The 17,344-nt window shown below is 49.8% G+C and overlaps 1 protein-coding gene across 3 annotated transcripts in view; it reads left to right on the top strand.

The window, feature by feature from the left end:
* Window positions 1-39: 39 nt before the first annotated feature.
* aars2 (alanyl-tRNA synthetase 2, mitochondrial (putative)) overlaps window positions 40-17,344 on the top strand; it is a 75,410-nt gene continuing 58,105 nt past the window's right edge. For 2 of the 3 annotated variants that reach the window (XM_073056241.1, XM_073056239.1), the window contains exons 1-4: window positions 40-280; window positions 9,867-10,055; window positions 10,549-10,694; window positions 11,346-11,537. In XM_073056241.1, coding sequence (XP_072912342.1) covers window positions 56-280; window positions 9,867-10,055; window positions 10,549-10,694; window positions 11,346-11,537 — 752 coding nt within the window. In that variant the 5' untranslated portion in view covers window positions 40-55. Of the gene's footprint in view, window positions 281-838; window positions 1,206-9,866; window positions 10,056-10,548; window positions 10,695-11,345; window positions 11,538-17,344 lie in introns of those variants that run through there. The other variant, XM_073056242.1, reaches the window with a different exon arrangement.

The raw sequence follows: 17,344 nt of genomic DNA, 5'->3' as shown, positions 1-17,344 counted from the left end.
GTTCCCTCAACCCTCTTGCCGTATCGTTGGTCCGTGGTTTCCGCCAGCAACAAAGATGGCGGCGCCCGTGTGGCGGCTGCTGGGTCTCCGGTCTAAGGGGTTTTGCAGCTCCGCCGCGGGAAGAGCCCCAGGAGGTGGCCCAGCTCCGAGTGCCGACAACGTCCGCGACTCTTTCCTCCACTTCTTCAGAGACAAGCAGCGACACCGGGAGGTCCGCTCGGCCCCCGTGATCCCCCGAGCTGATCCCAGCCTCCTGTTCGTGAACGCGGGGATGAACCAGGTAAGGGGGCAGAGTGTTCGGGTCAGAGGTCAGGAGGACGGTCTAGGGTCACTAGGCAACGGGTCGAATCTGGGCAAAGGGCAAATAATCCTTTCAATCGGCCAAGGTCAGATCAGGGAGACTGGGGTAAGTGGACAGAGGTTAGAGGATTCAGTAGGTAGTCCGAGAGGTGGACTTCATTGAAGGCAGATGTGATAGCTTTCTTGGACGGCATGTAACCGAACCTACAAGGGAACGTGCTGTCTTGGGTCTGGCCCTGTACAATGAGATAGGTAAAATTAGTGATCTTGTAGTTAGGGATCCTCTTGGAAAGAGTAATCAGTTTGATCGAGTTTCTCATATAAATGGACAATGCAATAGTTCGATCTAAAATCAGTGTGTAATGCCTAAACAAGGGAGACTACAATGGGATGAGGCAGTTTGGGAACACAGGCTATATGGTGGGATAATTGAGGAATAGTGGAAGACTTTCAAAGAGATTTTTCATGGTGCTCAACAGAAGTATATTCCAGTTAAAAGCAAGGACAGTAAGTGTGGGGAGAGCCAGCCTTGGATAACTAAGGAAATAAAAGGCATCAAACTAAAAGCTTGAGCATACAAAGCTGCCAAGAGTAGTGGGAAACTGGAAGATTAGGAAAACTTTGAAAAGCAACGAAGAACCACTAAGTGAGCAAAAAAGAAAGGGAAGCTAGATTATGAACATAAGCTAGCACAGAATATAAAAATGGATAGTAAAAGTTTTTATAATTATTTAATGCGGAAAAGAGTGGCTGAAGTGAATGTAGGTCCCTTGGAGGACGAGAAGGGGGAATTTATATTGGGTAATGACAAAATGGCAGAGGCTTTGAATGACTATATTGTGTTGGTCTTCACGATGGAGGACATGTCCACATGCCAAAGAGAGATGTCATGGACGTGATGGGAGGTGAGGACTTCAATACAATAGCTATCACTATTGTGCTTAGCAAACTTGTGGGCCTGAAGATAGACAAGTTTCCTGGTCCTGATGGAATGCATCCCAGGGTATTTGCCCAACGCTGGCCCCCTAGGCCTGAGTCAACGCAGTAGTAGTACTGAAAGGCCAGATGAGTAAAACCATGTGATCATAGGGATAAACTGTATTTTTATAAATAATTTAATAGACCAACGATTAAGAATATAGCCAAAGAATGCAGGAGTGCAAAATACAGGGCAGAAAGACAAAGTGAAATCCACTTTCAAAGGAGCAAACAAAGCTGCATAACTTATGTTCAGAGGAGGACATCTGCTTATCTTACTCACTCTAGCCAAAATGTATTCCAGACCTAAAGCAATGAAATTGACTTGAAGTGCCTCCTCTGTTCAGGGCAGTTGGTTTGGAGAGCAAATACCAGCATTGCCAGTGAAGTCACAAAGGGCAAATAAATAGTAAGTACAAAATTTGAAGGCATGGAATTATAGTGAGAGAGGAAAGGGAGTTTGTTTTATTCCACACAAAGGGTGGTGTGTATATAAATCAATCTGCCAGATGAACTGATTTAATTTATATTAACCTAAGACCAATCTAACCCTTTCTTCCTACATAGCCCTCCATTTTCTATCATCCACGCGCCAAAGAGTTTCTTAAATGCCCCTAATATATCTGCTTCCACCACCACCACCCCTGGCAGGGCTTTCCACACATTCACCACTCTCTGTATTAAAGTAAAACTTACCTCAACACACGGTGGAGGACACGTCTAGCATGCCAAAGGGAAATGTTATGGATGTGATGGGAGGTGAGGACCTCGATATAATAGCTATCATTAAAAAGGTAGTGGGCCTGAAGATAGACCAGTCCCCTGGTCCTGATGGAATGCATCCCAGGGTACTGAAAGAAATGGTAGAATTTATAGTAGAGGCTTTGGTGATAATTTACTAAAATTCTATGGACTATGGGCAGGTCCCAGCGGATTGGAAGATGGCAAATGTCATGCCACTGTTCAAAAGAGGATGCAAGCAACCATAGGCCAGTTAGTTTAACATCTGTAGTTAGGAAAATGCTTGAAGCTATCAATAAAGAAGAAATAAGAAGAGGCATCTGGAAGTGGATCCATCAGGCAGACACAGCGTGGATTCAGCAGAGGCAGGTCCTGTTTGACAAACTTACTGGAGACCTTTGAGGACATAACAAGCACAGTGGATGGGGGGGGAGAACAGATAGACATTATTTATTTGGATTTTCAGAAGGCGTTCGATAAGGTGCCACATGAAAGACTTACCTATAAGATAAGGATGCAGAGTTGGGGATGATGTATTAGCCTGGATAGAGGACTGGTTAACTAATAGAAAGCAGAGTTGGGATATGTGGGTGTTACTCTGGTTGGCAATCAGGGGTCAATGCTGGGCCCTCAACTGTTCACGATATACATTACCAATCTGGAAGAGGGGACCGAGTGTAGTGTATCTAAGTTTGCTGATGATACTAAATTGAGTGGAAAAGCAAACAGAGCAATGGATACAGAGAGTCTGCAGAGAGATACAGCTAGGGTAAGTGAGTGGACAACGGTCTGGGAGATGGAATACAATGTTGGTAAATGCAAGGGCTTCAACTTTGGAAGCAAAAATGGAAGTGTAGATTATTATTTAAATGGTACAAAATTGCAACATGCTGCTGTACGGAGGGACCTGGGAGTGCTTGAGCATAAATCACACAATGTCGGTTTGCAGGTGCAGCAAGCTATCAAGAAGGCAAATGGAATGCTGGCCTTCATTGCTAGAGGGATTGAATTTGAGAGCAGGGAGGTTATGCTGCAACTGTACAGGGTACTGGTGAGGCTGCACCTGGAATACTGCGTGCAGTTCTGGTCTCCTTACTTGAGGAAGGATATACTGGCTTTGATGGTGGTGCAGAGGAGGTTCACCAGGTTGATTCCAGAGATGAGGGGATTAGACTTTGAGGAGAGATTGTGTTGCCTGGGACTGTACTCACTGGAATTCGGAAGAATGAGAGGAGATCTTATAGAAACATATAAAATTATGAAAGGGATAGATAAGATAGAGGCAGGAAAGTTGTTTCCACTGGTAAGTGAGACTAGAACTAGAGGACATAACCTCAAGATTCAGAAGAGTAGATTTAGGACGGAGATGAGGAGGAACTGCTTTTCCCAGAGGGTGGTGAATCTGTGGAATTCTCTGCCCAGGGAAGCAGTGGAGGCTACCTCAGTAAATATATTTAAGACAAGTTTGGATAGATTTTTGTATAGTAGGGGAATTAAGAGTTATGGGGAAAAGGCAAGAAGGTGGAGATGAGTCCATGGCCAGATCAGCCATGATCTTATTGAATGGCGGGGCAGGCTCGACGGGCCAGATGGCCCACTCCTGCTCCTATTTCTTATGTTTTTATGTTATGATGTTCTTAAATGACAGAGAGCCTCAGGTCACTGGGTAGTGATTGTAGGGTGGGGCAGAGAGTCCGGAGGTTAGGGAGAGGAGAGTCTGGGTTTGGTGGACTGAGTCAATTTGGGAGGGGAGAGGCAGGGATTAGAAGGAGGGGGGCAGAGACTGGAGGGAGAGGGTAATAACACTAAGAATTAGAATCAGGTTTAATATCACCGGCATATGTCGTGAAATTTGTTAACCGAGCGGCAGCTGTTCAATGCAATACATGATAATAGAGAGACAAAAGAAAACTGAATTACAATAAAATGTTTCAATTAAATAAGTAGCACAAAAAACTGGAAATAAAAAAAGTAGTGAGGTAGTGTTCGCGAGTTCAATGTCCATTTAGGAATTGGACGGCAGAGGGTAAGAAGCTGTTCCTGAATCGCTGAGTGTGTGCCTTCAGGCTCAGTACCATCTCCTTGACAGTAACAATGAGAAGAGGGCATGTCCTGGGTGATTGGGGAGGGGGGTTGTCCTTAATGATGGAAGCTGCCTTTTTGAGGCATCATTCCTTGAAGATTTTACAACTTTCTGTAGCTTTGATCCTGTGCAGTAGCCACCCCGTCCCCCTACCAGATGGTGACAGGTACAATGCTCTCCATGGTGCTTCTGTTGAAATTTGTGAGTGTTTTTGGTGACCTAATGAAAAGTAGCAGCTGTCTTGCCTTCTTTATAGCTGCAAAGGTGCTCCTTACGATGAGTATTGGTTTAAAAGAGTTGTACAGCATAGAACCAGGCCTTTCTTCCCATTCCAACATATTGTCCATACCAATCCCAACTTCCTGCATTAATTCCATATCCCTCATCATCAATAGTCATATGCTGGAGGGTAGTTAATGTTCTGCCTTTATTTAAGAAAGACTTAAATAAGGATCGGCCAGAGATTTGCTGATTGGTGAACCTAACATCAGCAGTGGGAAGGTTACTGGAGAGGATTCAATAGATTCTAAATGTCTATCCACCTTTGACTGATTACGGATGGTCAACATGAACTTGTGCATGGGAAATCATGTCTCACTAACAGGGATGGTGTGTTGCCTCCCTGGTGCCAGGGTACGGGATGTCTCAGATCAGGTCCAGAGTATTCTGAGGAGAGAGGGCAAGCAGCCAGAAGTCTTGGTACATGTTGGTACCAATGACCTAGACAGAAAAAGAGAAGGGGTCCTGAAGGAAGATTACTGGGAGCTAGGAAGAAAATTGAAAAGCCAGACCTCCAGAGTAATAATCTCAGGATTACAGCCTGAGCCGCGTGCCAATGAAGGTAAGAATAGTAGAATTAAGCAGATGAATGTGTGGCTAAGTAACTGGTGCAGGGGGCAGGGCTTCAAATTTTTGGATCGTTTGGATTTATTTTGGGGGAGGTATGACTTATACAAAAACGATGGGTTACACCTGAACTCAAAGGGTACTAATATCCTGGTGGGATTGTGTAATATAGCTGTTAGGGAGGGTTTAAACTAAGTTGGCAAGGGGAAGGAAACCAGGATGTTAGGGTCGAGGAAGAGGAAAATGGAAATAAGTCAAAGATACTGTGCAGCAAAGATGGCAAGAAGGACAGGCAGGTGAATAGACAGGATAATCTGCTGTGCGATAGAAATATAGCAAAATCAGTAACAGATACTGATCTGAATGTACTGTATTTAAATGCACACAGCATTAGAAGTAAAGTGGATGACCTTGTACAACTGCAGGTTAAAAGATATGACATAGTGGCGATCACCGAGTCATGGCTAAATGATGGATGTGATTGGCAGCTGAATGTCCAAGGGTACACAGTGTTTAGGAAAGATAGGAAGGTAGGTAAAGTGGGTGGCGTGGCCCTGATGGTAAGCAACGATATCAAATCACTAGAAGGAAGGGACATAGGATCAGAAGAGGTAGAATCTTTATGGGTCAAGTTAAGAAATGGAAAGGGTAAAAAGACACTAATAGCAGTTATATACAGGCCTCCAAACAGCAGCTGGGCTGTGGACTACAAGTTACAGCTGGAAATAGAAAAAGCGTGTCAGAAGGAAAATGTCAAGATAATTATGGGAGATTTTAATATGAAAGTGGATTGGGAAAGTCAGGAAGGTACTGGATCTCAGGAGAGGGAGTTTGTAGAATGCCTGTGGGATGGCTTTCTGGAGCAGCTTGTCCATAAGCCCACCAGGGGATCAGCTGTTTTGGATTGGGTGCTGTGTAATGAGCCTGAGGCGATCAGCGAGCAAGAGGTAATGGAACCCCTTGGAAGTAGTGATCATAATATGATTGAGTTCAGTTTCAAATTTAAAAAGGAGAAGCTGGTATCAGGTGTACCGATATTTCAGTGGAACAAAGGAAATTACAGTGGTATGAGAGAGGAACTGGCCCAAGTTGATTGTTAAAGTAAGCTAGATGGAGGGACGGTAGAGCAGAATTGGATGAAATTCCTACAAGAAATAAGGAAAGTGCAGGAAAAATAAATTCCAAGAAAAAAGAAAATCATGGATGGAAAAGTGGCACAAATGTGGCTAACGAGAGAGGTTAAGGCTAAAATAAAAGCAAAAGAAAGGAAGCAAAGGCATACAAGGAACCAAAAATTAGTGGGAAAACTGAGGACTGGACGAATTTTAAAAACTTACAGAAGGAAACTAAGAAAGTCATTAGGAAAGAAAAGATGAATTATGAAAGGAAGTTGGCAATTAACATAAAAAAGGATACTTAGATTTTTTTAAATATATGAAGAGTAAAAGAGTGACACGGGTAGATATAGGACCGATTGAAAATGATGCTGGAGAAATTATAATGGGTAACAAAGAGATGGCAGAGGAACTAAATAAGTATTTTGCATCAGTCTTCACAGTGGAAGACATTAGCAACATACCTGATAGCCAGAGGTCTCAGGGAATAGAATTAGGTACAATAGAATTAAGTAATGGTCGATGAGATACAATGTTGAGAAATGTACAGTTGTACATTTTGGAAGAAGAAATAATTGGGCAAATTATTATTTAGATGGGGAGAAAATTCTGAGGTAATCTCGAATAAGATTGACAAGGGAGAGGCAGTGGATGTTGTGTATTTGGATTTTCAAAAGGCCTTCGATAAGATGCCGTATAAGAGGCTGCTTAATAAGATGAGAACCCATGGAATTACAGGAAAGTTATTGAAATGGGTGGAGCATTGGCTGATAGGCAGAAAGCAAAGAGTGGGAATACAGGGATCCTATTCTGGTTGGTTGCCGGTTACTAGTGGTGTTCCGCAGGGGTTAGTGTTGGGGCCACTTCTTTTTACACTGTATATCGATGATTTAGATTATGGATTAAATGGTTTTGTGGCTGAGTTTGCGGGTGACACCAAGATAGGTAGAGGGGCAGGAAGTGTTGTGGAAACGGAAAGGTTGCAGAGAGACTTGGTCAGTTTAGGTGAGTGGGCAAAGTAATGGTCGATGAGAAACAATGTTGAGAAATGTACGGTTGTACATTCTGGAAGAAGAAATAATTGGGCAAATTATTATTTAGATGGGGAGAAAATTCAAAAATCGAAGTCCAAAGGGACTTGGGGATCATCGTGCAGGATACCCTAAAGGTTAACCACCAGGTTGGATCGGCAATAAGGAAAGCAAAAGCTATGTTGGCATTCATTTCAAGAGGAATAGTGTATAAGAGTAAGGAGGTGTTGATGAGGCTCTATGGGGCACTGGTGAGACCTCATATGGAATACTGTGTGCAGTTTTGGGCCCCTATCTTAGAAGGGATGTACTGATGTTGGAGAGAGTTCAGCGAAGAATTACGAGGATGATTCCGGAATGCAGGGGCTAACATATGAGGAGTGTTTGTCGCTTGGATTGTATTCATTAGAGTATAGAAGAATGAGGGGGGATCTCATAGAAACATTTCGAATGTTGAAAGGGTTGGACAGAGTAGATGTGGAAAGGCTGTTTCCCTTGGTGGGTGAGTCCAGGACAAGAGGCCACAGTCTTAGAATTAGAGGGTACCCATTTAAAACAGAGATGAGGAGAAATTTTTTTAGCCAGAGGGTTGTGGATTTATGGAATTCGTGGCCACATGCAGCTGTGGAGGCCCGATCACTAAGGGTGTTTAAGGAGGAGATTGATAGGTATCTAGTTAGGGTATCAAGGGATATGGGGGGAAAAGCTGGAAATTGGAACTAGATGGGTGAATAGTTTAGCTCATGGTGGAGTGGCAGAGCAGACTCGATGGGCCAAATGGCCTACTTCTTCTTTATCTTGTGAACTACCAAGTACTGTCCAAGAGGATCGATATGGTAAATGTCGTCCATGTAGACATTAGCAAGGCCTGGGACAAGGTTCCATGTGGTAGCCTGATCTGGAATGTTAGATCGCATGGGGTCCCAGGTACCTTGCTGAATTGGATATGAGATTGGTTCAGAGGAAGTTGTTGGTTGGATGCTGGGGAGGTTGTTATTCAGATTGGAGACCTATGACCATTGGTATTTCTTAACTATATGGACAATTTAGAGAAGAATGTAGTTATCACAGTTAGTTTGCACATTTGTGACACCAAAATCGGTGGTGTGGTGGGCAGTGAAGAACGTTGTCTGAGGTTGCTGTAGGATCGAGATCAACTGGGAAGGTGGGTAAGGGAATGGCAGAGAAATGTGAAGTTATGTGTCTTGGGAAGTTAAACCAATGCAAGACTTGCACAGTTCACCGCAGAATATTGACACAAGAGACCACAGGTGCTAGAATCTGAAGCAACAAAGAAATCTGTTGGAGGAAGAAGTCAGTGGGGCAAGCAGCACCTGTGGGGCAGAAAGTTCCAATACATGCTTTTGATGCGAAAGAATGGCATTCCCTTTCCTCAAGCAGATTGTTTGTTGCCCCAGGGGAGTGCTGTAGATCACAGAGATCTAGGGGTACACGTACTACGTTCCCTGAGACAGAATGGCAGACATGTGCTTGGCATGCTTACCTTGATCAGATGGTGCACTGAGTACTGGATTTGGAACAAACGGAGGCGTAGATGGAGCAGGCAGCCGGTAGCTGTTACCCAGGATTGAAAGGTGTAATGTGGGAGGAGATGCATTTAAGGTGAGAGCTTGGACTGCATTGCCATGGCTGTTTGTGGAGACAGGTACGAGAGGCATTTCAGACAGACACACATTGCAGATGGAGAACCGTATGTAGGCAGACGAGATTAATAGGTTCATCGGTTTAATTGGTTGAGTATAACATCAGGTGTTGAGGGACCTGTTGCAGTGTGTACTGTTCTAGACTCTGTTCAAACTGTACAAAACCTCAGCTGGACGAGCTGCGGGAAGGATGCGGGGAAGATTTACACCAGATCTGAAGGACTTGAGTTGTAAGAAGTAATTGGATGGGCTTAGGGGTGACTTTGTAGAAGTTTTATAAAATATTAAGGGTGTAGGTGAAGTGGACAGTCACAGTGTTTTTCCCAGTGTATGGGAGTCTAACACTGGAGGACACTGGTCGAAGGTGAGAGGGAAAACATTTAAAAAGAAGCTTTTTCTGCACAGGGTGGTGGGTGTAGAATGGGCTGCCAGAGGGAGCTGAAGAAGCAGGTACAATGACAACACTTAGAGGTAACTTGGGTAGAAGGACAGGAAAGGTTTAGAGGGATATGGGCCAGATGAAGGCGAATGGGATGTGCAGTTGTTGGGCTGAAGGGACCATGTGTGCTCTGCTCTGCTCAAACACCTGCCCAGATGCCTCATACTGTAAATGTTGTAACTGTTCTTGCTTCCAGCTCAATTCACTCTGTGTAAAAATGTTACCCCTTTAAACCTCTTCCCTCTCTCCTTAAACCTATACCCTCAAGTTTTAAACAGCCCTACCTTGGCGATCTCGCCTCTAGTGATCTCAAAAAGATAAGATAAAGCTGATCTTTACTCATCACGTGCACATGGAAACATTCAGTGGGATGGGTCGTGCGTGTCAAATCCAATGAGCAAGGACTAGCCTGCCCAGTCGCCATCTTCCCAGTGGCAACGACTTACTGAGCCTAACCATGCGGTTCAGAATGTGGAGCACGTGAAGGAAGCCGTGGCTCACGGGGAGAATGTAGAAGCTGCTTAACAACAGACCTCCCTGTACTCCTGTTGTTATCCTGTAGTGCAGTGTGCAGAACTACAGACACTGCTCAGTCTTCTGGATTTGGACTCTCAGGCCTGGCAACATCCTTACAGCTCTAACAGGATGCCCCACGGTGTCCCTTTGCAGTTTAAGCCCCTGATCCTGGGTAGCGTGGACCCCCGCAGTGAAATGGCCAATTACCGGAGAGTGGTCAACAGCCAGAAGTGCATGCGCGCTGGCGGCAAGCACAATGACCTGGAGGACGTGGGTCGTGACCTCTACCACCACACCTTCTTCGAGATGCTCGGCAACTGGTCCTTCGGTGACTTCTTCAAGGTGCGTGCTGGGGGGGGGGTCGAGGGGAGGGGGAGGGGTGGGGAGAGGGATGAGGGGTAGAAGGAGGGGTTAGAGGTGAGGGAGGGCTTTTGGGGGAGGGGAGGGTGCTGAGGTGGTCAGGGTGAAGTGAGGGATGTGTGTGGAAATGTTGTGGGTGGCAGTGCTGTGGGTGAAGGGGAGCAAGAGGGAGGAGGGGTGAAACCCAAAGTGGGGGGGCAGCTGTTGGGTTGATCTAATTGCAAAACATCCCCTACTACAGGGTCCGCGCCTCACCATAGCAACAGCCGTGTAATTAACTGTGGGGGGTGGTTAACTAAGGAAGGTATCAGAGTTTTATAGCCATCTATTGTTTGAACTGGAGGGGAGGAGCTGATGGTAGGAGGGACACATTCCGGGGCCCATTGCGGTGGGGTGGTGTTCAGCCCCTCTCACAGCCTGGGTTGGCCTTCTGGGTGAGGAGGGTGCATGATGGTTCCTTTGCCCTGGGCTGCAGGAGGAGGCATGTTCCATGGCCTGGGAGCTGCTGACGGAGGTGTATGGGATCCCCCCGGACAGACTGTACGTCACCTACTTTGGGGGAGACTCCGCTGCTGGGCTGGAGGCTGATGAGGAGACGCGGGATGTCTGGCTCAGCCTGGGGTGAGTGCACAGGGCTTTCTATACGAGGGATGGGCAAAGGGAGGCTGCTCCTAAACCGCCCCTCCCACAGGGCAACTCTCCCTCGGTACTGCCCCTCCCACAGTGACTCTCCCTCGGTACCGCCCCTCCCACAGTGACTCTCCCTCGGTACCGTCCCTCCCACAGTGACTCTCCCTCGGTACCGCCCCTCCCACGGTGCGGCACTCCCTCGGTACCGTCCCTCCCACAGTGACTCTCCCTCGGTACCGTCCCTCCCACAGTGACTCTCCCTCAGTATTGCCCCTCCCACAGTGACTCTCCCTCGGTACCGCCCCTCCCACAGTGACTCTCCCTCAGTATTGCCCCTCCCACAGTGACTCTCCCTCGGTACCGCCCCTCCCACAGTGACTCTCCCTCGGTACCGCCCCTCCCTACGCTCTCAGACCCAAGGCTGTGCCCAAACTCTGTCTTGTGAGTTCGCTCATTTCTCAGCGAGACACCCACCTCCACTCTTATTCACCCCCTGCACAAACCACCCTGCCCAAACGTCATCCATGTGTCTGCAAGGGGTGGGGTTTGCAGCACCAGCAGAGCGGGGGCGGGATGTGTTGGGAGGGGGGATGAGGGTGTAGGGGTCCAGCTGCTCAACCCCACTCCTGCCCTGTGTTGCAGCCTGCCCCCAGACCGGGTACTGCCCTTTGGACTGAGCAGCAACTTCTGGGAGATGGGGGAGACGGGCCCCTGTGGACCCTGCTCCGAGATCCACTACGACCATGGGCTGGGGCCGGGGGCTGCAGCCCAGGTCAACACCGGCAACCCTGCAGTGGTCGAGCTCTGGAACCTGGTCTTCATGCAGTACCACAGGTGAGGGGGCGAAGGGTGGGGGGGAGGGGTTAAGGGAGCAACAAGAGAGGGAGGGGTGAACAGGAGATTTGGTATTCTGTCCTAAAATGCTTTGATTTAAGGGCCTGGCATTTCCTGGCCCCTCGTTGTGAGTGTCTTTGTTTTAAAATAATTTTTTTCTACTGTAATCAAAAATCTTTCAAGATATCAATGTCAAAGAGTCTTACAGCAGTCAAACAGACCCTTTGCCCAACTGGTCCGTGACAAAACTGGGATCTAAGCTGGCCGTGTTTGGCCATTGCTGGGAAAACCAGTTCCTTCGGCAGCTCATTCCGTATACTGACCACTCTCTGGGTGAAAAGCCCATTTTTTGGTTCCTATTAAATCCCTCTCCTCTCACCTTAAGCCAGTGCCTTCTAGTTCTTAATCCCCCAGCCCTGGGAAAAAGATTGAGTGCACACTCCCTATCCAACCCCCTCATAATTGTAAACACCTCTGCAAGATCATCCCTCAAGTGTTCTACGCTCCGGGGAATAGCCTGTTAACTTTTCTCTGTGAATCAGTACCCCAACTCCTGTCTTTCCTCGTGGAAACAATACCCCAGCTGCAGTCTGACCAACATAGCGTCACCTGTAACATCATGTTCCAAATCCTGTGTAATGCCCTGACTGGTGGAGGCCAGTGTGCCACAAACCCTCTTCACCACCGTTTGCTGTGACCCCATTTCCAGGTGTGTCCTCACAATCGAGGATGTACTCCAGTGCCTGTGTCTTGTGGACCTGTTGCAGAGAGCCAGTGGACACTGCCTGTTCCCTCTGCAGAGATTGGCCAGGGGAGCTCTCCCACACCTCCATCCACAGTGGGGCTGATGTGCAACCAGGAAGGTCTTTGAGTACTGAGGGGGTCTTCAACCTCTCACTCGCCACGTAAACACAGAACACAGCTCACCGTGTTGCGGAGCTAAACCGCAAGAGGCTGTCAGCCCTCTTCGACAGTTGAGGTCAGCAGGCTTTCTCCAAGGCCTCGTACATGTACAACCAACTCTCCTATAGAGATGGTGCACAACTGGCTGGCTGTGATATTCCTGATGTACCCCTTTCCGGAAGGCAGTGGGGCCTGTGTCAAAGATCCATAAACCTCGATGCGACACTCTGCAGCAGACGAAGTGTCAGACCCAGGCTGTAAGGTGCAGTGTGAGGCCAAACAGCAGCAGAATGCCCACCAGATCACTGTGGACCACCCAAATCAGCATGCTGCTGGTCAGGCTGCCAATATACCAGTCTCCCAGGGCAGCTGGATCAGGTCCCGGACCCATGGATAATTACCCAATGGAACGGTCTCCCAGGGCAGCTGGATCAGGTCCCGGTCCCATGGATAATTACCCAATGGAACGGTCTCCCAGGGCAGCTGGATCAGGTCCCGGACCCATGGATAATTACCCGATGGAACGGTCTCCCAGGGCAGCTGGATCAGGTCCCGGTCCCATGGATAATTACCCAATGGAACGGTCTCCCAGGGCAGCTGGATCAGGTCCCGGTCCCATGGATAATTACCCGATGGAACAGTCTCCCAGGGCAGCTGGATCAGGTCCCGGTCCCATGGAAAATTACCCGATGGAACGGTCTCCCAGGGCAGCTGGATCAGGTCCCGGACCCATGGATAATTACCCGATGGAACGGTCTCCCAGGGCAGCTGGATCAGGTCCCGGTCCCGGTCCCATGGATAATTACCCAATGGAACGGTCTCCCAGAGCAGCTGGATTAGGTCCCGGACCCATGGATAATTACCCTATGGAACGGTCTCACAGGGCAGCTGGATCAGGTCCCGGTCCCATGGATAATTACCCAATGGAACGGTCTCCCAGGGCAGCTGGATCAGGTCCCGGTCCCATGGATAATTACCCAATGGAACGGTCTCCCAGGGCAGCTGGATCAGGTCCCGGTCCCATGGATAATTACCCAATGGAACGGTCTCCCAGGGCAGCTGGATCAGGTCCCGGTCCCATGGATAATTACCCGATGGAACGGTCTCCCAGGGCAGCTGGATCAGGTCCCGGTCCCATGGATAATTACCCAATGGAACAGTCTCCCTGGACAGCTGGATCAGGTCCCGGTCCCATGGATAATTACCCGATGGAAAGGTCTCCCAGGGCAGCTGGATCAGGTCCCGTACCCATGGATAATTACCCTATGGAACGGTCTCCCAGGGCAGCTGGATCAGGTCCCGGACCCATGGATAATTACCCAATGGAACGGTCTCCCAGGGCAGCTGGATCAGGTCCCGGACCCATGGATAATTTCCCAATGGAACAGTCTCCCAGGACAGCTGGATCAGGTCCCGGACCCATGGATAATTACCCAATGGAACGGTCTCCCAGGGCAGCTGGATCAGGTCCCGGTCCCATGGATAATTACCCAATGGAACAGTCTCCCAGAGCAGCTGGATCAGGTCCCGGACCCATGGATAATTACCCAATGGAACGGTCTCCCAGAGCAGCTGGATCAGGTCCCGGACCCATGGATAATTACCCGATGGAACGGTCTCCCAGGGCAACTGGATCAGGACCCGGACCCATGGATAATTACCCAATGGAACGGTCTCCCAGGGCAGCTGGATCAGGTCCTGGTCCCGGTCCCATGGATAATTACCCAATGGAACGGTCTCCCAGGGCAGCTGGATCAGGTCCCGGACCCATGGATAATTACCCGATGGAACGGTCTCCCAGAGCAGCTGGATCAGGTCCCGGACCCATGGATAATTACCCAATGGAACGGTCTCCCAGGGCAGCTGGATCAGGTCCCGATCCCATGGATAATTACCCAATGGAACGGTCTCCCAGGGCAGCTGGATCAGGTCCCGGTCCCATGGATAATTACCCAATGGAACGGTCTCCCAGGGCAGCTGGATCAGGTCCCGGTCCCATGGATAATTACCCGATGGAACGGTCTCCCAGGGCAGCTGGATGAGGTCCCGGTCCCATGGATAATTACCCAATGGAACGGTCTCCCAGGGCAGCTGGATCAGGTCCCGGTCCCATGGATAATTACCCAATGGAACGGTCTCCCAGAGCAGCTGGATCAGGTCCCGGTCCCATGGATAATTACCCAATGGAACGGTCTCCCAGAGCAGCTGGATCAGGTCCCGGTCCCGGTCCCATGGATAATTACCCAATGGAACGGTCTCCCAGAGCATCTGGATCAGGTCCTGGTCCCATGGATAATTACCCGATGGAACGGTCTCCCAGGGCAGCTGGATCAGGTCCCGGTCCCATGGATAATTACCCAATGGAACGGTCTCCCAGGGCAGCTGGATCAGGTCCCGGTCCCATGGATAATTACCCAATGGAACGGTCTCCCAGAGCAGCTGGATCAGGTCCCGGTCCCATGGATAATTACCCAATGGAACGGTCTCCCAGAGCAGCTGGATCAGGTCCCGGTCCCGGTCCCATGGATAATTACCCAATGGAACGGTCTCCCAGAGCAGCTGGATCAGGTCCCGGTCCCATGGATAATTACCCGATGGAACGGTCTCCCAGGGCAGCTGGATCAGGTCCCGGACCCATGGATAATTACCCGATGGAACGGTCTCCCAGGGCAGCTGGATCAGGTCCCGGACCCATGGATAATTACCCGATGGAACGGTCTCCCAGGGCAGCTGGATCAGGTCCCGGTCCCATGGATAATTACCCAATGGAACAGACTCCCAGGGCAGCTGGATCAGGTCCCGGTCCCATGGATAATTACCCAATGGAACGGTCTCCCAGGGCAGCTGGATCAGGTCCCGGTCCCATGGATAATTACCCAATGGAATGGTCTCCCAGGGCAGCTGGATCAGGTCCCGGTCCCATGGATAATTACCCAATGGAACGGTCTCCCAGGGCAGCTGGATCAGGTCCCGGTCCCATGGATAATTACCCGATGGAACGGTTTCCCAGGGCAGCTGGATCAGGTCCCGGTCCCATGGATAATTACCCAATGGAACAGTCTCCCTGGACAGCTGGATCAGGTCCCGGTCCCATGGATAATTACCCGATGGAAAGGTCTCCCAGGGCAGCTGGATCAGGTCCCGGTCCCATGGATAATTACCCAATGGAACGGTCTCCCAGGGCAGCTGGATCAGGTCCCGGACCCATGGATAATTACCCGATGGAACGGTCTCCCAGGGCAGCTGGATCAGGTCCCGGACCCATGGATAATTACCCAATGGAACGGTCTCCCAGGGCAGCTGGATCAGGTCCCGGTCCCATGGATAATTACCCAATGGAACGGTCTCCCAGGGCAGCTGGATCAGGTCCCGGTCCCATGGATAATTACCCAATGGAACGGTCTCCCAGGGCAGCTGGATCAGGTCCCGGTCCCATGGATAATTACCCAATGGAACAGTCTCCCAGGGCAGCTGGATCAGGTCCCGGTCCCATGGATAATTACCCGATGGAACGGTCTCCCAGAGCAGCTGGATCAGGTCCCGGTCCCATGGATAATTACCCGATGGAACGGTCTCCCAGGGCAGCTGGATCAGGTCCCGGTCCCATGGATAATTACCCGATGGAACGGTCTCCCAGGGCAGCTGGATCAGGTCCCGGTCCCATGGATAATTACCCGATGGAACGGTCTCCCAGGGCAGCTGGATCAGGTCCCGGTCCGATGGATAATTACCCGATGGAACGGTCTCCCAGGGCAGCTGGATCAGGTCCCGGTCCCATGGATAATTACCCAATGGAACGGTCTCCCAGAGCAGCTGGATCAGGTCCCGGTCCGATGGATAATTACCCGATGGAACGGTCTCCCAGGGCAGCTGGATCAGGTCCCGGACCCATGGATAATTACCCAATGGAACGGTCTCCCAGGGCAGCTGGATCAGGTCCCGGTCTCATGGATAATTACCCGATGGAACGGTCTCCCAGGGCAGCTGGATCAGGTCCCGGTCCCATGGATAATTACCCAATGGAACGGTCTCCCAGAGCAGCTGGATCAGGTCCCGGTCCCATGGATAATTACCCGATGGAACGGTCTCCCAGGGCAGCTGGATCAGGTCCCGGACCCATGGATAATTACCCGATGGAACGGTCTCCCAGGGCAGCTGGATCAGGTCCTGGTCCCATGGATAATTACCCGATGGAACAGTCTCCCTGGACAGACTCTAGGTTGAACTCTAGATTAAGATGGCTTGCGTGCTTGCTGGCAGGCAGGACTGCCTTAAAGGAGCAGAGGGGCTCCGTAGTGAAGGTGCTGTCATCAGCTAGCAGTTCTACTAACTAATTTTGTATCCCTGCCACTTCTCGGGCGAGTACGAGAGGGTGAGCTGTGGTGTAGATCATATAGCATTCGTGTCTGTGACCTGACGTACACACATCAGGAACACTCCAGCTGCGGCTCCCTTACTGCGTCCTCCTGCTCCTCTTACTCCCACTGCAGACGTGGGTCTCCAGCGGACAGACCTATGATGGGATTAAGCTGCTCGATCTCAAATCCATCACTTGGTCGACCCCCTTCTGTACTCCCGACATAGAAAACGGGTGTGAACTTTGCCTACCGCCCACCATAGCCACCAGACTCTGTGTCTGACCCCAGGAGTATATGATGGGACAGTGTATAGGGAGCCCCACTCTGTGTCTGACCCCTGGAGTGTGTGATGGGACAGTGTATAGGGAGCCCCACTCTGTGTCTGACCCTGGGAGTGTGTGATGGGACAGTGTATAGGGAGCCCCACTCTGTGTCTGACCCCAGGAGTGTGTGATGGGACAGTGTATAGGGAGCCCCACTCTGTGTCTGACCCCAGGAGTGTGTGATGGGACAGTGTATAGGGAGCCCCACTCTGTGTCTGACCCC

This window comes from Hemitrygon akajei, chromosome 9 (genome assembly GCF_048418815.1).
Source record: "Hemitrygon akajei chromosome 9, sHemAka1.3, whole genome shotgun sequence".
Taxonomy (NCBI): Eukaryota; Metazoa; Chordata; class Chondrichthyes; order Myliobatiformes; family Dasyatidae; genus Hemitrygon; species Hemitrygon akajei.
Note: the sequence above shows the minus strand (reverse complement) of the source record. Positions and strands in the feature narration are given on the sequence as shown.